Source organism: Olea europaea, chromosome 2 (assembly GCF_002742605.1).
Source record: "Olea europaea var. sylvestris chromosome 2, O_europaea_v1, whole genome shotgun sequence".
Lineage (NCBI taxonomy): Eukaryota > Viridiplantae > Streptophyta > Magnoliopsida > Lamiales > Oleaceae > Olea > Olea europaea.
Genome location: NC_036238.1, coordinates 4,240,089 through 4,259,211, shown reverse-complemented (window position 1 = coordinate 4,259,211; position 19,123 = coordinate 4,240,089). Strand labels below are relative to the sequence as shown.

At 36.2% G+C, this 19,123-nt stretch overlaps 2 protein-coding genes across 8 annotated transcripts in view; one reads left to right on the top strand and one right to left on the bottom strand.

The window, feature by feature from the left end:
- The window catches only part of LOC111409092 (protein PTST, chloroplastic), a 9,786-nt gene extending 8,443 nt beyond the window's left edge, over window positions 1–1,343 (top strand). For 6 of the 7 annotated variants that reach the window (XM_023039015.1, XM_023039041.1, XM_023039051.1 and 3 more), the window contains exon 9: window positions 925–1,316. In XM_023039015.1, the coding sequence (XP_022894783.1) occupies window positions 925–1,027 (103 nt within the window). In that variant the 3' untranslated portion in view covers window positions 1,028–1,316. Of the gene's footprint in view, window positions 1–924 lie in introns of all 7 variants that reach the window. The other variant, XM_023039067.1, reaches the window with a different exon arrangement.
- A 5,863-nt stretch (window positions 1,344–7,206) lies between these two features.
- LOC111371354 (transposon Ty3-G Gag-Pol polyprotein) lies at window positions 7,207–10,759 on the bottom strand. The gene is made up of 7 exons (XM_022993291.1): window positions 10,150–10,759; window positions 9,917–10,101; window positions 9,189–9,865; window positions 8,613–9,143; window positions 8,279–8,314; window positions 8,088–8,160; window positions 7,207–7,509 (listed from the first exon to the last, which is right to left on the bottom strand). The coding sequence occupies exons 1-7, from the start codon at window positions 10,757–10,759 to the stop codon at window positions 7,207–7,209; spliced, it is 2,415 nt and encodes an 804-aa protein (XP_022849059.1).
- Between the last annotated feature and the right edge of the window lie 8,364 nt (window positions 10,760–19,123).

Here is a 19,123-nt window from a genome sequence, read left to right as displayed (position 1 = left end):
GGTCCTAAGGCGAGGGCCTCACTCTCCTCTATGCAAAACCGGCAATGCTTATCAGCAGTATTACGTTTAAAAAACATTTTGTCATCAGCTTGGATTTGAGTATAATGAAAACATAGAATAGCCTTGGAGAACTGATCAAATTAAGCACTAGGTGACTATTTTAGCTCAAGGAATTCTCGAGTTTGCGAACCTTCTCTTCTCCTTAAGATTCTTCAAACCCAGAGGTAATTGCATGTAACATATCTTCACCTAAGTGAAGAAAGTAATTTTAATGTCGAGTTAATGGAGTGGCCAACCATATTTTGCTGCAAGTGAAATCAAAACCCGAACTGAATTCACCTTTGCCAGTAGGTTTCGTGATAGTCTGCCTTAAATGTCTAACCTATAATTACAAGCCTTGTATGTCTATCATAACCCGAACTGAAATCGCCTTTGCCACTAGGTTTCATGGTTGTCTACCTTATATGTCTAACCTATAACTACAAGCCTTGTATGTCTATCGACTTTTAGCTTTGAAGTTTAGTGTGAACACTCATTAGCACCCAACTAGAGTTTTTCCTTCATGTAGATGCATTAAACGCTATGTTCAATTTTCTTTTCTAGTGCCCTCATTTCTTCCAAAGCTGCAACCTTTCACTTTCAAATAATTAGAGCCTCCTGCAGAGATCTAGGAATTTCTATATAGACAAGGCCTTACGGGATGAAGATAAGACGCAAATTTAGATATTGGATGTTGAGTACAGGACCCACCTAGGAAACTAAAAAATTGGGTATATCTGGTGGACAGGAAAATTCAGGTTGTGATTTTGGACAATTTTTTGAAAAACTATCTTCATTAGATAGTCATGTGAAGGGGTTTTAAACACATTAATTAATTTAAAGTTATTCTTAAACACTGATACATTTAAGTTTGTTGATTTTAAGGTATGAAATCAAGTTCCTAGTAGATGGAGAATGGCAACTATCACCAGAATTTCCGACTGTTGGGGAGGGGCTGACGCAGAACAATATATTGATAGTGGAATAGCTTCAATTTGCTACTACTCCAATCAGATGTTTCTCAGTATGGAATTATGCAGATAAGTAGTCCACAGATCTTTCTTGCTTTACTGCTGGTGTGTCTGTATATATAGAATAAAAGATTCAGATAGGATATATCATATATTTGCAAAACCGGTTAGTTTTGTCTTAGATAATTAATAGTAGAGAACTGTTTTTACCTATTTCGGCAAAGTGTCCAGGACTTCATCAATTGAGTTTGAGTTCTTGAAATTCAATTTGAGATAATCTTATTGTGTTGTTCAGAGATTGTGATATTATGATCGCAATATGTTTGATTCTGCTTAAATCTGTTATAATCATGCGAAACTTGGATTGTTTCAGGAGTATGTGCAAAAATGTCCTAGTTATTATTTTCTTTTCTTTGTCATCTTTCAATACCTAACACCATAACTTCATCAATGATCACCACAACCAGCCTGGATCGATGGCCACTGGATCCGGATCCGGATCTGGCTCAAAAGCCACCAGATTTTCCCCATCATCTTTTTTGCACCATTTTTATTTTTTATTTTTTGAAATTCAGCCCCATGTATAAGGTTTCTTGAATTGAAGAGGTACTTGAATAAAAATATTCCTTGAATTGAAGTGGCGCTGAAAATTATGTAGTGGTGATTCTATTTTAACTCCGTTAGTCTAAAATTTTTTAGTAATTTTTTAGGAAGAATAGTAGTGAGTCCGACTATATGTGTGTATATCAATTGGGTAGTAATTATGAGTATATGATTTAAATTAATGTTTGACTTCAACTAAATAGAAAAATAAAATATTAATAAATACAGTGGCTATTTTTATGGATGATGGTGGTAGAAGGTGCGATGGTGTTTTTGGAGCTACGGTGGCACGGAAATGGTGTGACACTGGTAGATTTTGATTTGGATGTTGAAAGTAGTGGTAATAGGGTATGTTACTTTCAAGTAACAAACTAAGTAACACGGTGTGTTACTTGAAAGTGACACATTTGTATTTGGAAGTGAAATTGGATTGTGAATGAAGATCGCAAACTTTTGAAGTTGTGAAAATGACGTCGGTTGAGAAAAGAAGTGATATGTTTGAGATCGGAGAAGTCCGGCCTGATTGGTTGTGGTCGCAATAGTAGTAAACAATGCTGGACGAGACAGAGTAGGGTTTGGGATGATTAACATAGTAACACATGTTATCTTCCAAGTAACAAAATCATATCTGTTATCAAGAATAACATAAAATAAATTAAATATATGGAAATGCGTGGGGATAGAGGTAGGACGGGTTTTGGAGAAGATGATGAAATGATTGGGAAAGCCGTCATCACTGGCAGCAACGGTGAGTGGTGTTTTTAAGTAGTGAGCTGGAATGGGATGGGGTTGAGGGCGTGGAGACAAGGAGATGAATTGGGACTCAGGTTCTTTATTTGGTATTTCATTTTTTTCTTTTTTCTTTTTTCTAATTTAATTTTTAACTTATTTTATTGTAGTAAATTACCCTTCTAAAAATATTAAAATTATGGTCAAAATCAAATTTCTTAGTCAACTAGCGGACATTTGGATGGAAATTGTCGAAAAGGGCTTTCACCGCAATGTTTTAAAAGGTTTGGGTTGACAATTGCAACAAATTAAAGGTCATGGGAAAGTCTGCTAATATTTTAAAGATTTGGGGTCTCTACTGCAATTATCCCTAAAAAGAATGATTGAGTGTTTTAATATGCCATCTCTTGATTTAACATATAAAAAACATCATGGAATTCTTATAAATAAACATGAAAAAATTCAATCATACCAATCTCACACAAGATAAATAAAGAATACAAAATATTGAATTAAAACATGAGCGAAAGTCTTTTAGCCAGAAAATATGATGATGATCAAAACTAGAAGAAGTTAACATAGTCAATCGTCACTTTGTTTTAAGAGTCCAAAGATGGTACGAATCTCTCAATCTCTATCTTAGATCTCAAGAAACTTGGAAATCTGCAAGTTTGGATCTTTAACAATTCATCGGATCTTCCCATTTATTTCTTCCAACAAGATGAATGTTTGTGTTTTTTATTTGATCTTATCTGATTTGGTAATGTATGAAATTTTATATGTTCTTCTACGGTGTCTCATATGAAAAAGGGGCATAAGATGCCTTAGTTTCAAGACAAAAGCGATTTTCCCAAATCGAGGCGAGCCCAGAATCCAACTCCTGCAGCTAAACTTTGATTTTCATCCACTTCTAGCTTGGGCAATTGCGGGGCAAGAGTAAATTGCATCCTATGTCTTCATCTTTCGATTTTGTATGATTTGGTCCCAGTTTATTGTTTTTATGCAGATTTAGTCCTCCTCTTCAAATGCAAATAACTTTTGATCCACAGCTTTGATTGTGTTGAACTAAAAATTCAAATATGTAATGGTATTTTATTTGCCCTAAAGATATTTTCACAGAAAATTTGTGCATTAACTTTCTAACATTCTTTTATAAAATAATGTTATACGTAAATTAAAATGATTTCCTAGTTTTTTAAGCACACATTTTTTATTTTTTTAAAAATAACTATTTCAAAACACATTCCCCCCCCCCCCCCACACTCCAAAAAAGTCATTTTAATGGAGCCCAAACAATGGCATGTAAGCGTACTCTCAAAAGTAAATCAGATTAAACCAACTAAATAAAGATTCAATTGTAAGAAATTTAAAGACTAAGCCCCCGTTTGGTTTTGATAAAAACTCAAACATTAAGTAAAATTTGATAAAAATTAATGAAATATGTAGTTTAAAAACCAATAAAAATTTATGAGTTTCAAAAAAGCTTTAAACTTCTTGGACAACCTCCTTGTTGTCCAGGGGGTTATGTGGCGCACCCTTATTCTACAACGCAAATAGCTAGGAGGTTGTCCAAGAAGAATGACTCGTAAAAAAATGTGTGATGGAAAATAAGTTTAAAAATAAATAAATTTAAAAAATGAGACTATTCAAAGTTATATTTCAGTGGTTAATAGTTTGTCCGCGTGGCTTTAAGATGAAATGAATATGTCAACAGTCTTGAATTTGACGTAATCTCAAGTTATGTTTGAATCACATTATTAGAGAGAGAATAGATTTAGTAATAATGATTTTTTAAAAATATGTGTGATTATAAAGTTAAAATAAATAAATAAATTTATGTGTAAAATTATTTTGTTGAAAGAATGTGTAATTGAAAATGAATTTGAAAAAAAAAAAATACATGTGATTATAAAGTCAAAAAAATGAATTTATGTGCAAAACTATTTTGGTGAAAGAAAGTGCAATTAAAAAAAAAAGGAAAAAGTTTTAAGGTAACAAACCTAAAACATAGAGGCTTGGAACCATTTCATACTGACGAAATTTCGTTGTGCTGGCAACGACATGATAGTTTCATGTCTTGCTTTATGTAGGTATAATCATTATAAACTTTGAAGAGAAGCAACATCCGTGGAAGGAAAGAGATAAACTCCTGTACCGAGGAGATTGTCAGTGAGATAGATGACGCATGTGTATTGATTGGAATAGAACTATTTTTTGCTCAAAATCCAATGAATGCTTGTCACTTGTACCCTTATAATGCATTCCGGTAATTCTTCATATACATGTAGTGGCGTTGGTAAAGAAAATGGGGAGATCTCTCCAAATGGATGATATTTGAAAAGCTAACTTCTTGCGGAGTGAAAGCATATAAAAAGGGACGAGTATAAAAAAGACATAGAAAATATTGATTTGAATCCAAAAATTGAATAAAACTTTCACAAATCCGTTGCCTTAATTATCTCCTAAAAACAAATTAAGGAAAGCTGATGTCAAAGTGCTCATCTCTTTACTCTTCTCTTTTAGCTAATGGGAATATCTCGTTCTTAGTTCTTAAAGATACATCTCCATCCGATGGAATGGAGTACGGGTCGTACTCCTGCCTTTGTTATATTAGTGTTTCTGATTTTCCTATTGGTTGGTGCTCTCTTCAGAAAAGAGTATAAAGTAGAGCGTGAAGCTGTAAGTCAAAAAGTTTAGCGAAATCCCCCAAATGAAAAGTAGTCATTATCGGGATAGCTGCTTTTCAACCACTTATTAAGCATTATGCACCTAAACGCAGTCTTTCTAACAACTATCTTGTTAAACCTAAATTCTTGCAAAAGAGTTCCTTTTTTCTTCTTCTCTCTCTTTATGCTCGAAATCATCTTCTATAGCACCGTCAGCTTACTGTTATCGTATGCTCTTCTAATCCAATGCCATGACCCATTTTCATCACTTCTAGAAATTTTTATCAATTTTTATTATTCTTCTATGATTATGTTATTTAGTTGCATATTAAGCCTCCGTTTGATTTCTATTCTTTGGCCACAAAAATGAAAAATATGACCATTATTTATCACATTAAGTTTTCATATTTGACTTTCTATCTCTTATGTGGATCTCATAATGACTATATTTTTCATTCTCATTCTTTCAAAAATGAGAATTGGGGTCTAATTATTATTTTTTAAACGTAATTAGAGCACCACCTACTCAGCAAAAAGTGGTCGAAAATAAGCCAAAAAATTGAGTGGCGTGAGTGGCCACAAGAACCTTTGCTTGTCGGGGAAGCCTAATTATTGGAAAAAAGTAAAAAGGGTTTCAGTACAAGCACCCTTTTTCGGTGATATTCTCGATGTAATTCATTGGTTTTGGTGAAACCTAAATAGTGCATGGATTGTCATTATTGTTAACAGGGTAAATAAATCTCAGTGGCATAAAGTCTAAAAGCTCCAATGGACATTAGGATTGGGGTTCTATTATACTATTTGTACAAAATATATTTACAAATTCGGTTAATAAATAAGTGTCGACAAAATTTAGACCATTGATTTCAAATGATTTAAAAATTTATTTTTGAAATAATTGATGTAAATATTACTTTGTCGACTAACTTTATAAACCAAGCATAACTCTTTGGGTTTCTTCTTAATCACGTCAACTTTTTTAAGATGAAATTTTAAGATTTAGAGTCTGTTTGTTCCACATTTTTTCAACAAAAATGCATTTTAAACATCACATCATGGGTCCTACTTTAGAGTGTTAAAGTCAATTATTGTAGGCTGATTTGATAGAAAAATGTATTATTTTCCCAAATAATGTGTAGATATTTTAAGAATATATTTTATGAAAGTCGTGTGATTAAAAAGTATGAAATTTTTTTTTTTCAATCATTATTCACAACTCATTTGATCTATTTATGAACTTTTCCAAAGGGGCATTTGATATTTCTGTGTTACTTGTGTAAGGATAAGCATAGAAAAATCAAGTTTATGGACTAACCACTGTATTGGATACGTTGAACTATTGGACGAAAATGAAAAAAGAACGCTGTGATCAAATACTAATGTGACAATTGATTGAAAAATCACATACATAGGCTGACAAGTTTTCTTAATAAGCCGAAAAATTAAAAAATCAAAGAAGAGTGATGCTTCAGAACCCGGAATGGTTCCGTTCCAGGGTTGAGGTGGCAGCACCTTTACCCCGGATCTTCACACATGCGGGGCCCGCCCCTTTTACATCGGGAGCCGAGGTGGCTGGACTTAATCCCGGGATTTTATCGCGGGATCTCCAGCTTTTTTGATCAAAGAAACTGTGAACTAAATTTATATATTGATTGATATAAAATTTGATCAACTTGTTCAATAATATGTAGGAAGTATTTGGCGCACCGAATTAGATCGTATAAATTATGATAGATAATATTAGATGGATGATATTATGGTGTATTAAAATGGATAATATTCTTTGTTTTTTCATTTAAGAAATATATCATTTGCACATCTACTATATAACATCCCACGGAGCGTAGAGATTAGTTTAAACATAAAAATAAAAAATAAGAAAAAAACTATAGTAATTGATATTTTTCTAAATGAAAAATCTAACACAACCTTAATTCATTACAAGCTTTGAAAAATTGTTCTTGTTGGTGTTTTCAACACAACTCCTCTTGAGTAGTTCATATTCACTTTTTTCAAATTTAAGACTTCGATCGACAATTGAGAGCAGTGTAAGATTTTACTGAGAGAGAGAGAGAGATGATCTCATGGTAGCTATGCAGAAAAATATTATGCTTCCAAGAAGCTAATGAATCTAAAAAGGGATTCAAAATTCCAATTTACTAAGTGGAAAACATTTATTTTATACAAAATTGAGGATGTTACTTAACTACACGACATTTAAATTGTTGAAACACTTGAGGATAATCTTCTTTGTGGAGTCCCTCATCGAAATTCTGAGAATAACTAACAGCATCGTACTGAAATGTCACAGGTTTTGAAGGTTCATATATGCTCTTGCTTTCATTCACAATCTTTCTCACTAATTTTCTCAATCTTCTGCCTTTATTGTTTCCACGGCTAATGTGAATTCTCGAGTATTCTTCTTGAACCGTCACGCACGAAGGCGACATGCAGCCGGAGAAATATGGAAGCCGGCGGTTGTTGATCTCACCTCCCATTTTCTGCAGCAGACGAGAGGCTAAGATAGAAAGGAGTTTGGTCTTTGATAAGGAGGAAAAGAAGTGCCTTTTCTTTTGTTTATGTTTGCATGTGTTTGTCCAATGGAATCCCAAGCCATTTGCTTTATCCTTATTTTGGACCAATTTGTGGGCCAAATTTTGCTGTATTCTCATGAATGAAATTTGTCATATATTTGCTGTAATGAAGAGAGTTTAATAAAGTTAGATACGCATGTACGAAAAAATATATGATATGCATGTTTATAGGGTAAATTACACCAATGGTCACTCAAGTTTGCAATAAATTTTAAAATGTGCACTAAAGTAGTTTCCTTATACAGAGTAGTCATTAAAGTTTATAACAATTGCATTAACAATCACTATTTAAAATATTAACGTTAAATTCTACATGATGCTGTTAAGTCCCTGTTTTAGCTCCATTATAATTAGTTTTTGGGGAAAAAAAATGTATCTTTGACAATCGCACCTTCAATTAATGGAACACGATTATATAGGTTTCACATATAGCGAACTCATTAACATCGTTTGTGTTTGTTGTCGATTTTATCCCGCAAATAGACGGATCGTAACAAGCAGTAAAATGGACCTTTTGAGTTTGGATTATCTTTCTCACGTTGACTATACTTTATGACGCTGAACGGAAGTAAGAAAAAAAAAACAAAAAGATTTATCAACGTAAATCTTGAAAATAAGAAAGTTGGAATTCTCCGAGAATGAAACTTGTATATTCTTCAAAATGATAACGAAAAACGTTCTAAAAGCCATTAAATAGGCGTTACAAGAAACCCTAAAACATAGAAAAAATAAAACATTCCAAAAATAGCGAAAATTCAAAACGGGAAATACGAAAATTAATTATTCAGAGGCCTAAACGAAGAAATTTGGCTAAAATCCTGAAATCTCAGGTTTGCCCCGAGTCCAATTTCTCGGGCCGTTTCCAATCAACTTCCCAAATTTCAACCCATTCCGACACCATCGTGACAAATAACAAAATTGCCCCTGGCGCAGTTTTTCTTTGTTAATTTTCTGTCAACACTTCTTCAAACTCCAAAGCTAGTTGTCCTATATCAGTCTCCCCCACCTACGAAGAACTTGACCCCGAGTTATATTCCAGATAGAGTGGAACATCATCACGAAACTCATACAGATCAGCCACATTGAAGGTGCGAGAGATGTTCATACTAGCAGGCATGTCGACCACATATGCATTGTCATTGATCTTCTTGATCACCTTGTATGGCCCATATTTTCTCGGCTTCAGCTTGTTGTAAGAACCAACAGGAAATTGTTCCTTACGCAGAAACACCATCACTTGATCACCTTCCACAAATAGTTTCTCACGCATCTTGCTGTTTGCCGCAACCTTCGCATTTTTTTCTTCCAACCGAGCCTTCACTTCCGTCTGAACATCACGAGCTTGTTCAGCCATATTTTCAGCAACCATATTGGAACCAGCAACCTTAGGGAGGCGAGCCAAATCCAATGCATGTTTAGGAGGCTTCAAATACACCAAAGAGAAAGGGGATCTACCAGTGGCAGTGTGGATTGCATTATTATACGCGAACTCGGCCAGCGCCAGCGCCACATCCCACTGCTTTGGCTTATAACCACAAATGCTGCGTATCAAATTCCCCAGTGTCCTATTCAGATTTTCGGTCTACCCATCTGTCTGCGGGTGGGCTGTGCTACTGAACTTCAGAGTAGTATCCATCCGCCGCCACAGTGTAACCCAAAAATGACTAAGGAATTTCGAGTCCCTGTCAGAAGTGATGGACTGAGGGACTCCATGTAACCGAACCACTTCACGAAAGAATAGCTGAGCTACGTGAGAAACATCATACGTTTTTCGGCATGGGATAAAATGCCCCATTTTGGAAAACCTGTCAACCGCAAAAAATACAGAATCTACCCCACGTTGAGTTCGAGGCAGCCCCAAAACAAAATCCATCGACAAATCTTCCCATATCGCATTTGGTACAGGTAGAGGCATGTATAGGCCAGTATTCTGAGCTTGCCCCTTTGAAGTCTGACATATATAACACTTATGGACCAAATTTCCCACGTCGCGCTTCAACTGAGGCCAGTAATATCGCTCGGCTACCCCACCGATAGTTTTATCACGTCCCAAGTGACCACTCAAGCTGCCACCATGTAGTTCTTGTATCAGTTTCTCCCTCAAATAACTCTGCGGAATACACACCTGGTTGCCATGGAACAGGTAGTCATCAACTATATGGAACTTGCCATCTGTTTGTTTCAGAACACACTTTTCCCATACTTTCGCGAAATCCTCATCTTCCACATATAAGTCTTTCAGATACTCAAAACCAATAACCTCCTACTGCATCGTTACCAGCAAGCTTGCACGCTGACTCAAGGCATCTGCTACCTTATTCAAAACTCCGGATTTATGCTTTAGAACAAATGGGAATTTCTGCAAATAAGTCAACCACCGAGCATGCATGTTACTTAAATTTCTCTGGTTGTTCAAGTACTTCAAAGCCTGATGGTCGGTGTAGAGTATAAACTCCCGCTGAATCAGGTAGTGCTCCCAATGTTTCAAGGCCCGAACAACTGCATAGAATTCTTGGTCATATGTACTCCACTTTCACCGTGCATCACTAAGTTTCTCGCTAAAAAATGCCACTGGCTTCTTCTCTTGTGACAAGACCACTCCGACCCCAATTCCACTAGCATCACACTTTACTTCGAACAACTTCTCAAAACTGGGCAGTGCAAAGACAGAAGTGGTACACAATTTCTCCTTGATGACTACAAAGGTTGTGATAGCTGCTTCACCCCACTGGAATTTACCTTTCTTCAGACACTCTGTAATAGGAGCCACAATGCTGCTGAAATCCTTGATAAATCTCCGGTAAAATGTCACCAATCCGTGAAAACTTCTTACTTCTCCAACTGTCTTCGATGTAGGCCAATCACGAATGACTTTCACCTTTTCCTCGTCAACCATTATCCCCTTGGAACTGACTAGATACCCAAGGAATAAAAGTCGCTCTGTCCACCAACTACACTTCTTTAAATTAATGAACAGTTTGTTAGCTAACAACACCGCTAGCACAATTCGAAGATGCTTCATGTGTTCCTCCTCACTACGACTATAAATCAGTATATCATCAAAGTAAACCACTACATATTTTCCAATGAAAGGCCGCAATACCTGTTTCATAACTCGCACAAAAGTACTTAGCGCGTTGGACAGCCCGAAAGGCATCACCAACCATTCATGGAGCCCATCCTTAGTTTTGAATGCTGTTTTCCATTCATCCTCGGGTTTAACTCGAATCTGGTGGTACCCACTTCAGAGGTCGATCTTGGAGAACAACTTCGAGCCATCCAGCATATCCAACATGTCATCCAGACTTGGAATTGGGAAGCTATACCGAATAGTGGTTTTATTTATCGCGTGACTATCAACGCACATCCTCTAACTGCCGTCTTTCTTTGGGACGAATAAGGTAGGCACAGCGCAAGGGCTCACGCTTTCACGAATAACCCCCTTCTTCAGTAACTCCTCTACCTTCTCCTGCAAAATTTGATTTTCCTTCAGACTCATCCGGTAATGAGGCATATTTAGCAAACTTGTTCCAGGCACCAGGTCAATACTGTGTTGAATGTCTCTTAAAGGTGGGAGGTCATCTGGTAACTCATCAGATACTAGCTCGCTGAACTCATCCAAAAGGGACCGCATCTCTCCTGGTATCACCACCTCAGGTTCATTTTTCTCCTCTATCACGAGGGCTCGTACTACCACCATATGGACCTCCTGTGCTTCCTTCACCTCTGACTCGAAATCAGCTACTGAAGTTACTAAAGAAAGTAGAGGTTGACCTTCTGTAGTAACCATAGCAGGGACAGTTGGGTTTCGTTTTGGGACCATGGCAATTTTTTTACCCTCCCAATTGAAAACATACACATTATCACGCCTCCTATAGGCCACATCCACGTCAAACTGCCAAGGATGCCCCAACAACACATGGCTAGCATCCATGTCGACAACATCGCAAACCACTTCATCTCAGTAGTGCTGGCCAATTGAGATAGGGACCTTATACACTTCTGTCACACTCACCTTAGGCCCCTTCTGAATCCACCCAATCACATAAGGTTTCAGATGCTTCTCAACCCGCAACTTCAGATGCTCCACCAGCCTCTTGGACACGAAGTTCTCACAACTACCAGTATCGGCAATCAAATCGCAGACCTTACCTTGCAAACTGCAACAAGCCTTAAAAATATTATTTCTCTACGAGGACTCCTCCACCTTTGTTGAGCACATAGTTTACAAATTCTCCCTACTCTTCTGCAATTTCTGCTCTATCCAACAATTCCTCTACTTCAGCCCCTTCCTCCACATACTGCTCCTCTTCACCATCCTCTCCAGCATCCACAAAGTTCACTGACCTCCTGGTTGGACATTCATTCAAGCGATGGGCCACATCTATAGCACTTAAAACCAACAGGTTTAGTATATGGATTCGGCGCTCGCGGGGCTTCCTTTGCAACTGTTGCTGGGCGAGTTCCAGCGTGGTTATTATTGGGGACAGCACTTCTTTGGGTCTGATCAGTAACAGACTTAGAAGGAGTCTGGACTTCACCAGGAGTGAATCTGCCTCCGTTCGCCGCTGTGTAAGATGACTCGCGCATGTCCTTCTTATAGTTGGAAAAACGAGCGAAAGTTTTCTCCATCAATTCTGCTTTCAGCGCCAGGTTATGCGCCTCATCTACCGTCCACACCACATGCAGTCCAATCTTATCTTGAATGGATGGCTTTAATCCTCCAAAATACCTGAAAACCTGTTACGCCTCTGACTTGCTTAGATTATTCCAAACAGAAAGTCTGGACCATTCCGCAGTATAGTCTGCAACTGATTTGTTTCCCTGCACACAATTTTGAAAACTTTGAAATATGAACTGTTCATAATCAGGTGGCAAGAACCTGCTCATCATAAGTTGTTTCATCCGCCTCCAAGATCGGATAGGTGCCTTGCCCCAACGTCACCTATCCGTCTGCAACCGTTCCCACCAAACAGCAGCCCCACTTCTCAATTTATACGCTACCAATTTCACCTGTCGTTCCTCCGTAACCTTAGTAAACTCAAAGAACCTCTCGACCTTAAAAATCCAATCCAAAAATTCTTTGATTTGCAATTTTCCGTGGAACAATGGTATGTCTGCCCGAATCCTATAATCAGACTGATTCCGATTCAGTTGTGGATTTTTTGGGTGTTCAGCAAATTCATCCTCAGAATCCACATCGCTGAAATCTTCAGGTTTTTTGTTTCTTGCAAACCATATGAGGACGCCCGCCACCAGGTCGACCATTGGCATCTTCCTCACCCGAGGCCAGAACATTGATAGGCAGAGGGTTTGGTTACTGCTCCAACAAACGCTGAACCATAGCCTCCAACCTCCCCATCGATTGCCGCCGTTCGTCAATTGTAGCCCACAGTTCCGAATCTGTCTCCCTGCGACCAACGTCGCGAGGATGAACTCTTCCTCCGTCGTTGTTGTGGGCCATTGAAGAACAAGGCAAATCCTCGCTTTGATACCACTTGACGCAGAATGAAAGTAAGAAAAAAATAAAAAGATTTACCAACGTAAATCTTGAAAATAAGAAAATTGGAATTCTACAAGAATGAAACTTGTATATTCTTCAAAATGACAACGGAAAATGTTCCAAATGCCATTAAATAGGCGTTACAAGAAATCCTAAAACATAGAAAAATAAAACGTTACAAAAATAGTGAAAATTCAAAACGGAAAATAGGGAAATTAATTATTTGGAGGCCTAAACAAGGAATTTGACTAAAATCCCGAGATCTCGGGTTTATCCCAAGTCCAATTTCTCGGGTCATTTTCAATCAACCTGCCAAATTTCAGCTCATTCCAACACCGTCGCAACAAATGACAAAATTGATCCTAGTGTGATTTTTCTTTGTTAATTTTCTGTCCAACACTTTTTCAAACTCCAAAGTTAGTTGTCCTATATCACTTTAATACTCAATTTATTATTCCTAACTTTTATTTGATGAAAATAAACAAAAAAAATGATTGAATGTGATTTTTAAATCTAACTACTTAAAATGTGAATGGATGCAACAAAAAATGAGTGAGAATTCAAATAATAAATGGATATTAGGGCGGAACAAATTCACATATTGATCACATTTACTTCTAATATCGAGATTCATAAAATTAAAGTAGTGTTTGGTCAAATTCTTCTATGGTATTCAATTTACCTCTCTCGAATTCTTATTGAGCCTCTTTAAATAATTCAATTTCATATCTCTATGCGAATCAACATTATTTAAATGAAATAACAATTCTAAGAATTCCTATAGGACTGCAGCAATTAATATAAGTATCTCTACATGTTATATTAATTTATCGAATTTTAATATGTGGTCTAAACAAGAATCCACATCTCTACGTAATTATTGTTCATGAAATCATTGAATAACTGACCAGAAAATTCAAAACATTAAAAACATAATTAAAATCCACACCTAAAATATAAAATAACGAGAATCTCAAATAAAAGAAATAAAGGTTCCAAATAAGTTACATTATTCGCCCTAAAATTAGATTTAACTACTCAAAATAATGAAAGAAAAACAAGAAGTTATTATGGAAGACGTCACTGGGTTTTGAATAATAATATAAAATAAGAAATTAATATTGCATCAAGATCTTCCTCCCCTTCCAATTTATGCTTCAACCATTGAATTGCTTGTTGTAAAACTCTCTTGAATTATTCTCTTTAATCTGCAAGGTTGCCTCTTGCAATCCAATGTGTGAATCCCCTTCAAGTTTCTGAAAAGTTCCTTTTTATATCCCCTTTGCCGTATGTAGAAGATAGGGTTTTCATCTAGACTTCAATTGGATTGAAACTAAGCTTAGGTTACGGATTGGAATTCAGCACCGTAGTGCCGCATCACATATAGGGAGTGGCGCCGCGGCGCTGCAGCAGCGCGGTCTCTCTGATTCTCCATATATCAGCAGACAGCACCTCGTTCGGTATTTTTATTATAACCTTTTCTCCCGATATCCGATTGAGACGATTCAAGTTGCGTTGGAAATTTAACTCAAAGGGATACAACTTCGATTCAAACATCATTCTACAATTCTATCATTTTCTATGTCAAAAATGGGTCTCAATGTGAGGCTAAAATTTCGGAGCATAACTTTTCGGTTGAAAATTGATCATTTTTTGCCTAAATTTGATCTTTTTGGCATCTTTGTTCATCAAATTGACTCCTAACACTCTTGGATCTTCATCGTGAGGTTTGATACAACTTTTGAATATTTTCACTTTAGTCCCCAAACTTTGAATCTATTGCAATTTAGCCATTTTCTCCAATTTTGCCCACTTTTGCTTCTTCCTTCAATTTCTTATACTGTCATTGAATTTTACCTATTCAACACAAAATGCAATAATTTAGACCATAATTCATTCGAGAAGCAACTAAATATCATCTTTTTAAAGCTTTGAATAATTATATAAAATACACTTATCAGTGCTCATATTAAAATTTAATGGTGACACCCACAATATCATAACGTTATTTAGCCAAGTGATCAAGGGCGGACCTGGGGGGTCCTACAGGGTCAATTGACCCCCTAGTTTTTTGGGAAAAAATCTACTTTTTTTAGGTCAAAAGTTTAAAATCTACACTATAAGTGTATAATGCAATCGGTAGCTCCAAACTCAACTTTATACCTTTGTCTTTCTCTACCAATCTGTTGACTGCCGACTATTATTACCATTTATGGTTTACCTACCTTTGAAAGTTTAATTGTGACCTTCTAACCCAAAGTATTTGGGTCCTCCCCTACAAGTGATTATTATAGTAACCATTACAAACTTGAATGATTATCAACGTAAAAAATTATTTTAATAATGATTTTGAATTTTATTAAAAACTTCGGCAATTGTTGTTGAAATTAATTTTATCTACAGAACTGACTACCTATTCTTTTTTATATATGTAAATTACAAGAATCTGCTTTGCTTTTTTCAGGTGAAACTCAACAAATTAAAAGTTGCTTAAGAATTTAAATGGATACGACTTAATAAATAACAGAAAGGTCTTACTATTGATGTTTCCAATACAAGAGAGTTTTTCAAATAATTCAGATTTGTAAGAATGTTGGATATAGATTTAAGTCCATTTTAGTGCTATTTGTGTCAATGTTTCAAAATCTACCATGATTACTCTCCAAATAAAGAGTAGTGAAAATTACACAAAATCAGGGTTATAAACATCACAATTCAAAAATCAGGATTGAAGTTTCATTGTGAAAAAATCAAGTATTGATTTAATAATTTAAATATTAAATATTTCACCCAGTTCAAATTTTCAAACCCTACTTTTACCTTTTCTCTCTCTACCATCTTTCTTATCTCTCTATATTCTCCCTTCTCTCTATCAAAAAACACCACCATCACCACCGTCGACGTTGATTCACAATGGCGGCGATTCACGATCGACGACGTCCTGAAGCAACCTCATCGACAGCTATTCTGTTTGTTTTCTCGCTCTTCTCCTCTAAAGCAAACCTCACTCGGTGGCTCCAATCGTTCTTCGATCTCCCCGTCATTAGCGTTCACTCATTCGACGAAACTGCAGTCATTGGCACAAACACAACTGTGTTCACAGTAGCATCAGCGTCGACTGTGTTCACAGCAGCATCGACGAAGCTATGTTCACAAAGTTACAATCCTTGGCATCGACTAATGATGATGTCGAAGGGAGTTTGGGGTTTTTTCTTTCTTTTTTCGATTTGAGGATGTTGTGGTGAATTGTAGATATGAGCGGTAGTATTGTGCAATGGTGGTGGTGGCGGCGATGTGGGGATTATTTGGTAAAACCAAGTTCATTGGAGATATAGGTGGCGGGGTGGTCGATTGAACTGGTTGTTGTGGTCACAAGAAGACGTAGTCATGTTGGCGGTGGAAATGGCGGTGAGGTTGTGGGTTAGGTATTGTAGCAGCATCGACGAAGCTATGTTAGCGAAGTTACAGTCCTTGGCACCGACTAATGATGATGTCGAAGGGAGTTTGGGGTTTTTTCTTTCTTTTTTCGATCTGAGGATGTTGTGGTGAATTGTAGATATGAGCGGCAGTATTGTGCAATGGTGGTGGTGGTGGCGGTGGCGGTGGCGGTGGCGGTGGCGGCGACGATGTGGGGATTATTTGGTAAAACCAAGTTCATTGGAGATATAGGTGGCGGGGTGGTCGATTGAACTGGTTGTTGTGGTCACAAGAAGACGTAGTCATGTTGGCGGTGGAAATGGTGGTGAGGTTGTGGGTTATGTATTGTTGGTGTGTTTGGCGGTGGCAATCATGGTAGTTTTTTAGCGACAGTGGAAGTAGTGGATGGTGGCTGTGCTACTGTGATGGTGTGGTGGTCGACATTTTTTGGTTGGTGCTTGTTGTGGTTGTGGTGGTGTCGTACAAGAGATGGTGGTAGTTTTTGTTGATGGTGTGTTACAGGTGACGATGGTGGTTATGATTTTTTGCTGTATTGCAGATAGCGGAGGCGGTGTTCGTTTTGGTGATGGTGGTGGTGTAGTGCAGGCAATGGTGTGGTGGTTACGGTGGTATGGTTCAAGCGACGATTGTGTGGTAGTAATTGTGACCAAGATTGGCGCTGTATTGATACTGGTGTTGGGGTGTTTGGTACGGGTGACCAATTATTTGGACTAATTATTAATCTGTGACCTTAAAATTCGATAGTCTATGACCAATAAATTTTAAAATATATGACCATAGATAAATTATGACATGTAATTTGAATGATTTGTGACCAATGAAATAAATTGTGACGTATAAAATTATTGATTTGTGACTTCAAAATAATTTGACCTACAAAATTTTTTATTTGTAACCACGAAATATTCTGTGACCAATTAATTTGATGATACGTGACTAATAAATAAATCTGTGACTTATGACTATGAATTTGTGATAATTAATTGTATAACTGTGACTTTATTATATTTATTTAACAAATATTTTTAATTAATTAGATAAAAAACCTGGTTTTTGCATTAATTAAACTTAATTCCTGATTTTTGAAGTGTGCAAAATTAACATTTGGTTTGTGAATTTTTCCCTAAAAAGTACACACAAAAGGCAAGAAAGTTTGAGGGGTTATTGGTCCATATCATGGTGGGTCTTTGATTGGGCTGAAGGTAATCATAGAGAAACATGTAGCTTGATTCCGGGCCCAATTATGAAACTCTGTCCAGAATTACTTTGCATACAACTTTATATATTATTTACCATAATTACTGACAATCATGCTGCAACACCAAAATTATTGACATAATTATTGGCATAATGTCACATAATGCTCTATTGTTGGATTGTGTAAAACGCTGTCATCATTTCCATCAAATCATAATCTGCCATATAGAAATCTGACAATGCTTCTGTCACCATTTATCTGACAAAGTAGCATAATCCAATTATTGAACATGTTCCCAACAAATAAAAATTACTTGTTAGTTGTTATTCAATTTTACGTTACTTGGAAACGTTGTTGGAGATCGATGTTATTGTGAAACAAAATATGCAAAAACTAACAGGGGTGTTATTAATTAAGATTTTGATGGATTTTAAAGGATTATAAATCATAATGAATTTCGTAAATTAGAATAGATTTTCACAAATTCCATAAAAATCTTATTAAATATGGTGAAATTTCAAAAGATTTGGTTATATGTATTTTAAAATTTAAAGTCCATCCAAATCTTTCAAATATGGTAGCCAGTGAGGGGCCATTTTGGAAGGGTGATAGACTATGATTTTTGGTTTTGATTTTGGGATGGGGGGTGGGGTGTAGGGTACGGGGATTGGTTGAAGAAGATTATAGGGCTATTTGGGCCTGATTTTTTTACCGTTATTTTACTATTCCAGCCGTCATATTTGACTTCTTCTCTCACAGGTGGACCCCACTTTTTCCTAACGGTAAAAAAATCAATTTTCAAAATTACTCCCAAACAGCCTCTATATATGTTTAATATATTATTATTTTAAAAAATTAAAATAGAGTCTCTTAATTTTTTCTTAAGCATTAGCTCTTTAAAATAAGGGTATTTTGAATTGAGAGAGTCTCTTGAAGAAGCGTTAATTATCGTACTAACGTAAATGTTATCATTTCTGGAGAATATGACACCTTAGAAACATAAGTTTAGATGAATGTAGGCCAAACGTGGATTATCTGGTTATATATCTACATGACTTGATTTGTGGCTAATAAATGGGGACAATGGATGAGGCATTCTTGGTGGGAAAGAAAACAAACAAATTCAGCTTCTAATTACAACCATACTATCTTAAATTAGGTTGTTTTTTCTATCCGATCATTTTTCTTAAACTTATCAAGAATCTTAGTATCTTTTTAATGATTGTTTGAGAATAGATTTTGTGAAAAATAAGAAAAATTATGAGTCAGCATACAAAATTATTTTATGAAAAAAAAAATGTACAAATGAAAATGAGTTAGCTGAAAAATAAAAATTTAAAAAGGTATACCAAATAGAGACTTAAATTTTTTGTGTTCAAACG